The following is an 8,024-nucleotide window of genomic DNA, read 5'->3' on the forward strand; positions in this document are numbered from 1 at the left end:
GGGGTAGAGACCCTGCTTCCAGCTCTTGGGTGCTGTTTCCTCCTGGAACTTTCCATTTGACTCTGCCTCCATCTGGGGAGAAGTTTCCAGCCCCTTTCTTTCCAGACCCAGTGTCCTTATCTGGTGCTCTTGGGGACAGCCAGGGTCATCTGAGCCTGCGTCCATCTCTTTTGTCATCCCGATCAGCCCAGGGAGCAGAAGGGCTCAACTGGGGCACAATTCTGTGGATAATCTAGTCTTTCTTCTGAAACATGGAGTCCTTCCCACTTCAGGAGCCCTGCTGGCCTTGGAAGACCTGACCTGTAACAAAGAGGGGGCCCAACACGTAGAACACTTCTCACCCAGCCAGTGGCAGGGCCCAGGCCGCCTCTCCCGGGTGCTCGCTCACCTCCCCTGGCTCTGGCACAGAAGGGGCTCTGAACTCCAGTAAAGCCCCGCAGCCTATCCACATCAGGAGAGGCTCGGTGGCTCGCTCCAGGTCACAGCTGCAGGCAGGGTGTGCACCTGAACCCAATGACGGAGCTTCTTGTCACTGTCCAGCCCTAGGATGGTGTCCCGAAAGGCCGTGGCTGCTCTGCTGGTGGTGCACGTGGCTGCCATGCTGGCCTCCCAGACAGAAGCCTTCGTTCCCATCTTCACCCACAGTGAGCTCCAGAAGATTCGGGTAGGAAATCCCCCAGGCTGCCTGGTTCCCCCGTGTAGCCCAGGTGACTCAGAACCTTATTTAGCACTGAGGTGGCCTCAGTCTAAGGGACAAGTGTCCCTTCGATAAGCCCACATTTAATCAGCTATGCCAGCCATGTTGAGGACAGCATGGAAGACCTGGACCCAAGCTCACCCCAAACTCCAGCTGCCGCTCCTCTACCTTCACTCCTCCCTAACACCACTCAAAAGTGACAGCGGCTCCCACAAGCGACACCTTTTCCCACCCCTGCCTGGCCTTCGGGAGAGATTTTCAATTAACAAGCCAATAAACATTTGCTGAGCATCTCTGCAGTACAAAGGGCCACCCCGGGTGAGAGGCCAGGCATACAAGGAGATCTGAGGAACCTCTGTCTTCAAGGAGGAGGCTTAGGAGCCAAGGTACAAACATATGAAAAATTCACTAAGATAGAAAACAAGGGAGATGGCACGAGACAGGACATGATTAATTGCCCAGCAAGTGCCACTGATGGTGAGTGCTGAGCTCCATGGAGGGCGAGGTCTTCACGGGCTGGCATGGGTCAGAAGCCTACAGGGGAAGGGTGTGCCGAGCTGGGGGTCTTCAGAGAGAAGGAGGGGATGCTGTGGGAGCAAATGCCCAGAGTGGGAAAGAAGATGCTGCTCGTGGAAGGCTCACCCGAGCTGCTGTCACTTAAGAACCCAGAAGAAAACAGGGCAGGCTTAACAGAACCCAGGCGGTGGGGCCTCCGGAAAAGTGGGCCGCCAGACCTGACTCCTCGTGCCCTTTACTTTAGATGTCAAGGGGTTCTGAGTATCTTGTGCAGTCATTCGTTTCTCTCTAACCCAAGGAGATGATGAAATGGGTCTTCCACATCCCTCCAGTCTGAGATCAAGGCTCTAATAGGGACAGAGAGACATGAATCGGTTCTCTGGTTGGTCACGTGGCCTCTGGACCCACATGCTCTGTCTGGGGCAGGCTGCCACAGGCCCAGTGGCCCGGGTCCTTAACAGAGCCAAGGCTGGCCCCAGCCCCCCTTCTTCAGGGGTACCCATGGAAATCCAGAAGAGATACGGCAGGCTCCCTAAACACACTTTCTCCACCACTGGCTTCCTCCCCAGAAGAGACAGCTGATTGCTCTAGAATCACCATGTCTCAGGCAAGGCCTGGAGCTGAATCCCAAGGGTGCCATTAAAGAAACCAAAGGACTGAGGTGCCTCTGATTTCAGTGCCCTGGGACCCGGCAAGCAGGACGCCACATAAGATTTGGGGCTGGGCAGAAACAGTCAAACTCGATAGAACATAAACTAGCAAAATGGCAACCAAAGGACACTTTGCATTAATCCGCCCTCTGGTTTTGCGCCTCATAATTGCCAAGCACCAGGATTTTTATGAAGAAGCTGCAAACTCCTTCCACCATAATTCATCTCCCTGTCTCGCCTCTTATAAATCACCTCCCAGAGACTCCAGTTTCTGGGCCACCCCATGGTGCCCTCGCAGGCTAGGCTGTCTTGCCACTGCTTTTATAGGCTCTCTGCTAAGAAAAACATATTTCCACACTTAATATGTATGAAGGGCAACCATTATTTTCAATATTTTAACTTAATTAACAGTAACAATCTGGGTGCAGTGTTTGAGCGACAAAGGAATGGAATCTTCTGCGAGTTGATCTGTTGGTGGATGGTTCTGTGAGCCTTTGGGTTTGGGGGACCCCTTGTGTAGAGGCACCTGGGGAGGAGGGATTCTTTTGGCCTGTGGGAAGCCAGGCTGCTTGGCACCCTGGGCACAGACAGGCAGTGGAGAGACCTTGGTTTTGTGCGACTTTGTGCTCTGCCCTTAGGAAAAGGAGCGCAACAAAGGGCAAAAGAAGTCCTTGATCTTACAGAAGAAGTCTGAGGAAGTGGGGCCTCTGGACTCTGTGGAGCCCACAGAGGAAGAAGAAAACCAAGTTATCAAGGTGAGCAGGCAGGGGGGCGATGCAGAGAAACCTTGCTGGGGAATGGCTCCCCCGGCCAGCCACAGATTATGCTAGGATATGGCAGCGAACTAGACATTCTGGCAACAAGCTCCATCCTAGAAGAAAGGGAGACAGACACCAACAATGAGACAAGGAACCATTTCAGGCACCACATAGGAGGTAGGATAGAGCATGATGGGATGGGCCTCGGGGCCATTCCTTTGGCTGGGGGAGGGGTCGGGGAAGGCCTTTCGGAAGAGGTGACACTTATTTGATTTGAAACCAAAATGATGAGAAGGAGCTCTCATACAAAGAGCTAAAGAGCTAGAGCAAGAACATTCCAGAAGGAAGGAAAGGTGAGTGCAAAGGCCCTGCTCAGGAAGCACACTGAAGGTGCAAGTTCCTCGAGGCGAGGGTGCACCAGGAGAGAACAAGAGGTTGGCAGGGCCTGGTGTCCAGGCTAGATGTCTGGAAGGTCACCTGGGGTTCAAAGCAGGGAAGTCACCTGATCTGACTTTGAAAGATCCTGGACAGCACAAGTGGAGGCAGGAGATCAGTCAGGATGCAGCTGTCGTCCTCAGGGGACAGATGACGAGGGTGCCAGTTCCTCCCCCTAGCAAGGAACCTAGGAGACAACTACAGGGTCAGCCCCCAGCCCCCGGGTCAGTGCTGAGTGCTGATAGCACAGATTGCAGCGGTCAGAGTGAGCCTTGAGTTTGTCCAGGGCACCTCTTTAATTTCACAAACTCACTTATTCAGGCGACAAATAGTTCCCAAGCTCTAAGTGCAAAGCATGGTTCTGGGCCCTGGGAATAAAGTGGTGAACAAAACAGGTAAATCCTCCAAGCTCGTGGAGCTCACACTCGAGTGGGGGACCGGAAACGAGATACCAGAAGGACCAGCAACAGACTACACACAGGATAAATAAGCAACCTTCACGGTGTGGCCAGTAGTGCCATGGAAGAGAGTAAAGCAGAGAATGGAGATGGATGAGTTGTGATTTAAATAGGGTGGTCAGAGCAGGCTTCATGAGTGCATGGCATTAGCACAGAGGCCTGGAGACAGTGAGGCACTGAACCATAAAAATGTCTGGGGGAAGAGCATTCCAGGCAGCAGGAACAGCCAGGGCAAAGGCCCTGAGGCAGGGGTAGACCTGGTGCATCCCAGGAACAGTGAGGAAGGAACAGTGAGGAGGTTGGAGTGGCTGGAGCAGAGGGAGTCAGAAAAAGTGGGAGGTGAGACCAGACAGTGGACTCTGTAGGCTATTGTTTGGACTTTGCATTCATTCTGCTGACGTGGGAGCCATTGAGGGCTTTGGAGCAGAGAAGGGACATGATCAGATTTATATTTTAAAAGAGTTTCCCCAGGGGCATCTGATCTGGGTGGCTCAGTCGGTTAAGCATCTGACTCTTGATCTCAGCTCAGGTCTTGATTTCAGGGTGGTGAGTTCAAGCCCCACATTGGGCTCCATGCTGGTCATGGAGCCTACTTTACGGAGAAAAAAAAAGGTCTCGCTAGCTTCTGTGTTGAGAACAGCCTGAAGGGGCAAAGGCAGGATTAGGGGGACCCCTAAGGAGCTGCTGCAGCATCCAACAGCCCAGGGTGGTCATGGTGGAGGCAGAGCAGAGTGGTCAGGTTCCGGAAATATTTTAGAGTTAGAGGCCCTCAGGGTTTGCTATGAATTTAGGCTATAGAGAAAAAGAAAAGAAACATGGACTTCATGGGCCAGAAGACCTAGAAGGATGGATTTGCCACTCATGGAGACGGTTAACCCTACGATTGGCCACAGGAGGCCGGGAGGAAGGTCGAGTGGAACAGGATCTGTGAACTGTAAGATGCCTCCAGGTGGAGGCATGGGACGGGCAGGTGGATATAGGAGAGCTCAGGGCTGGACACATCCACGTGGGAGGCATCAGCAATTTGCTGGAATTTCAAGCCAGGACTGGGTGAGATCCTAGAAGAGGTGAGTGTGGATGGAGAAGGAAGGCGCTGCTGGACCTGAGCGGGGGACACTCCCAGGGGCCTGGGAGGTGGGGAGACTGATAAGTAGAGTGAGTGAGGGCCTCGCCAAGGTCACACAGTAGTCAGGGTGAAACTGAGCTGCTGCACTCCAGGTCTTCCGCCTCCCGCCAGCCACCGGCCACGGATCCTTCCACCCTGGCCGGTTGTCACAGCCTGTGACCACAAACAGGGAGGCCAATCACGGCCCAGAGAGGGACCTCGGGGCTGTCACCACACCGGGCGACGGGGTTAGGGCAGTGTGCCTTCCTCTCCCACATGCTCCTTGGGCTCTCAGGAGGAACTGGGAGTGACTGGTTCAGGTGGCAAAGGGGAGCTCAGTCGGAGCTGCCCAATGCCGGCACCCCTGGCAGTGTAAGGCACGAGTTACATCCTGTGGGACATCTTGGGGAGGCTGTTCCCAGCTGCCTAGACCAGGACACATGGGTCAGGAGGTCCTTTCTGGATCATTCTGTCCAGCCTCCTGACTTTAAGGACACTGATGTCGGAGAGAAAGGCATAGCACGGCAAGGGGATGGCGTGGGTTGGGCTGGAGCCGGACCCACAGTGACCTTCCCTCCGTGTGGCCCTTCGGGAGGCCCCAGCCTGTTTTCCACCGCCAGGGAGCCCCTGGGAAATCCTGCGTACAGCTCTCCAGACAGGCAGGGAGCCTCTGGTCTTCTGCCCGTCTGCCGGCTGGCGTGGGAACCAAGATCACTGAGCCAGGAAGCTCTGGGGTGACGGCAAGATTGGTCAGCACACACACCCCCCCCCAGCTGGGCCACACCCACCTCTCTTGGTGGGGAGCCTCTCCTGACGGCTCCTCTGGGGTCTCTATTGTGTCCCCATAGGGCTAGAGAAAGTCTCGCCTGCTGGCTAGAATCAGGCCCCCTGGGATTGACACCTTTTCCCTCTGCCACTTAGCACCTGTGTGGCTTTGAGCAAGTTACTCTACGTCTTTTTCCTCAGCTTCCTCATCTGCAAAACGGAGACCCTAATCGTCCCTACCTCATAGGGTTACTAAGAGGCTTCTTCTACATAAAGCTTCCGGAAGGACTCGCAGCTCTAAGGCTCCAGGCGTTGGCTGTCATTATTCAGGCAGAGGGGGAGGGAGAGTTTCCTCCCACCTGAAAAGCCAAGGCATTTCCTGCCCACTGCTCCCCTCCATCCCAGCTTCCCCACTAGGGAACTTTGTGGATCCTCCTCCCAGCCAAGTCTTGTGCGACTTCCAGGATCCAGCCCCCGACCTCGAGTGCAGGGGAGGAGGTGCCACAATTCCCTGGCCGGCCTGGAAGTCCAAGGAGGATCAGGAACAGCGGGGCCACAGCTGAGCAGTCCCTCCCGCCACCTGTAAGGCACCCAGGGGTTAATGGCGCTCTCCGCATCTCTTCCTCCTTGTTAACTCTACCTTATTTCACAGTTGACTGCTCCTGTGGAAATTGGAATGAAGATGAACTCCAGGCAGCTGGAAAAGTACTGGGCCGCCCTGGAAGAGCTGCTGAGTGAGGTGCTGCTGACCCCCCAGAACGGTACGGGAAGGCAGGGCCCTGCACCTGGGACCTGGCCTCAGCCATCCTGTGTCAATATTCTGGGAGTGCACCTGAGCACGGTGTGCGGATGACGATTTGTTTTTGTGCCTTGCACTTGAGAATATGAAGCTGTCTTCTGGGGAAAGGGACCCGTCTCTGAGGAGAGCCTAATCATTGAGCAATTCCCCAGCCAGGGGCATTTCAAGGTCCTGCCCTGAAGGCTCAGCCCCCTTTCCCAAATGCCCTCTGGCGGAGCAGACCACAACACACCCAACCCTCCCTCTGCTCCAGAAATGTTCGCTCCTTCCCAAAACACTACCAAGGCTGGGCCGTTCCTCTAAAAGAAACTCTGGAACTGGCCAACCACAAAGGTCTGCATTTTCTAAAAGAAACTCTGGAACTGGCCAACCACAAAGGTCTGCATTTTCTTGATCTGTTTTACAGATGCAAGTCCTGAGCTCCACTTGGCCCTCGCCCAGGTCAAGGTCTGCCCAAGTAACTTGGGTCAAGCTAGGACTTGTCTCACAAACAGCCACTGATTACTTCTCCTAGTCTCCAGGAGGGGAGGAGAGAGGCGGGGAGAAAGTGTTCAAGGTGGAAGAACGAGGTTAAATGACTTGCCCCAGGCTACAGAGAAACCTAGTTGCAGAGCTTCCAGATGCCTGACCAATCCCCCCACTCCCCCCACCCCTCCCACCTCGGGCCCCTTCTCCCTTTGGTCAGCAGGCAGGTTTAGAAGTCAGTTTCATAAGTGGAACTGCTGTCACTGAGCTGCAAACCTCCTCTTCTTTTCCCCAGCAGACAAGTGACAACCTGCTCCTCCAGCGGCAGAAAAGGTGGATGACACCAGGAGCCTGCTTCCCACCCGAGGCAGGCCCCAAAATCTGCATGCCCGACAGCCAGGCTCCGAAGGAAAATATTCTCTCCCAAGCAAGCCCCCCTCCAGCAAATAAAGCAGGAAATATACAGAAATGACTCTTTTTATTTAATATTTTAATTTTTAAAGGTCAGCTTTAAGTCACTCCATAAAAGGGGGCGGAAATAAAGCTCAGAGGGAGTTGGCCATAAATGGCGGTACATACAGTAGCAAAACATCTGCCTTCGATCAATTCTATGTTCAAATATTAAGTCAGACCCACAGAACTGGAAGATTCGTGCCAATGAGGAAAGAGCAGTTTCTGCCCACACACCAGTCAGTGGCAGAGCAAGGACTGGAATCCAGGTCTCCTGAATCCTGGTCTACTTTCTGTTTATTGGCAAGCTCGAGGTCTAATGGGCTAGACCTTGTCAGTCTTCTGCACTCAACCCCTTGCCAAGTAACTTCCAGCTAGCCCTTTAACCTCAATGAGCCTTTGTAAAAGCAAGGTGGTAATGCGTGCCCTGAGATTGGGGGGGGGGGGGGGACAGGCACCAGCACATCACTATCATTATTATCATCATCTTGTGACTAGACGCTCCAGCATCCACAGCAAAATTCCACAGCCAACCCACTTATTTCTGCCTTCTAAACAAAACTGGATGAGAAATTTCATTCTAATTTAATTTTACATTAATGAATGTTCATTTATTTATAAACTGGGGCCTTAGAGGAACCACAGCTCCCTCTATCCATAGGTTACCAGCAACTAGACATGCTGCCCCTTTCACATTTCCACCCACCCCAGTCATTTTGAGAGCTTAGCCACAGATCATAGTTATCAGGACAAGATAACTCTGACCCTTAGAAAGGATGCTCCTTTGGGGGCTCTGAATGCTCCTGAGGGACACCCAAACCTTACATGGGACCCAGACCCTTCGTGCTGCACAGTCACACGATTTCCTGTGTACGTACTGATCAGCTCAAGGGCAGGGGCAGGTTCCTGGGAAATGCTGCCAAGGC

The 8,024-nt window shown here is 53.7% G+C and overlaps 1 protein-coding gene across 3 annotated transcripts; it reads left to right on the forward strand.

Moving 5' to 3' along the window:
• Positions 1 to 368: 368 nt before the first annotated feature.
• MLN (motilin) lies at positions 369 to 7,111 on the forward strand. 3 transcript variants are annotated; one of them, XM_077904397.1, is made up of 4 exons: positions 369 to 664; positions 2,502 to 2,618; positions 6,037 to 6,145; positions 6,944 to 7,111. In XM_077904397.1, the coding sequence occupies exons 1-4, from the start codon at positions 548 to 550 to the stop codon at positions 6,952 to 6,954; spliced, it is 354 nt and encodes a 117-aa protein (XP_077760523.1). In that variant the 5' UTR covers positions 369 to 547; the 3' UTR covers positions 6,955 to 7,111. The 3 variants fall into 3 exon arrangements, 2 of the variants coding, with proteins under 2 accessions (XP_077760523.1, XP_077760524.1); XM_077904398.1 differs by having other exon boundaries at positions 375 to 664; positions 6,947 to 7,111; XR_013383689.1 differs by lacking the exons at positions 369 to 664; positions 2,502 to 2,618 and adding an exon at positions 4,335 to 5,966 and having other exon boundaries at positions 6,947 to 7,111.
• The last annotated feature ends 913 nt before the right edge of the window (positions 7,112 to 8,024 follow it).

The sequence above is a fragment of the Canis aureus genome, chromosome 7 (assembly GCF_053574225.1).
Source record: "Canis aureus isolate CA01 chromosome 7, VMU_Caureus_v.1.0, whole genome shotgun sequence".
NCBI classification, from domain to species: Eukaryota; Metazoa; Chordata; class Mammalia; order Carnivora; family Canidae; genus Canis; species Canis aureus.

Bases quoted from the DNA above. Each gene is read 5' to 3' on its own strand.
- MLN (XM_077904397.1), top strand. From the start codon at position 548: ATGGTGTCCCGAAAGGCCGTGGCTGCTCTGCTGGTGGTGCACGTGGCT. The intron at 665-2,501 runs GTAGGAAATCCC...CTCTGCCCTTAG, and splicing joins GTGAGCTCCAGAAGATTCGG to GAAAAGGAGCGCAACAAAGG. The intron at 2,619-6,036 runs GTGAGCAGGCAG...CTTATTTCACAG, and splicing joins AAGAAAACCAAGTTATCAAG to TTGACTGCTCCTGTGGAAAT.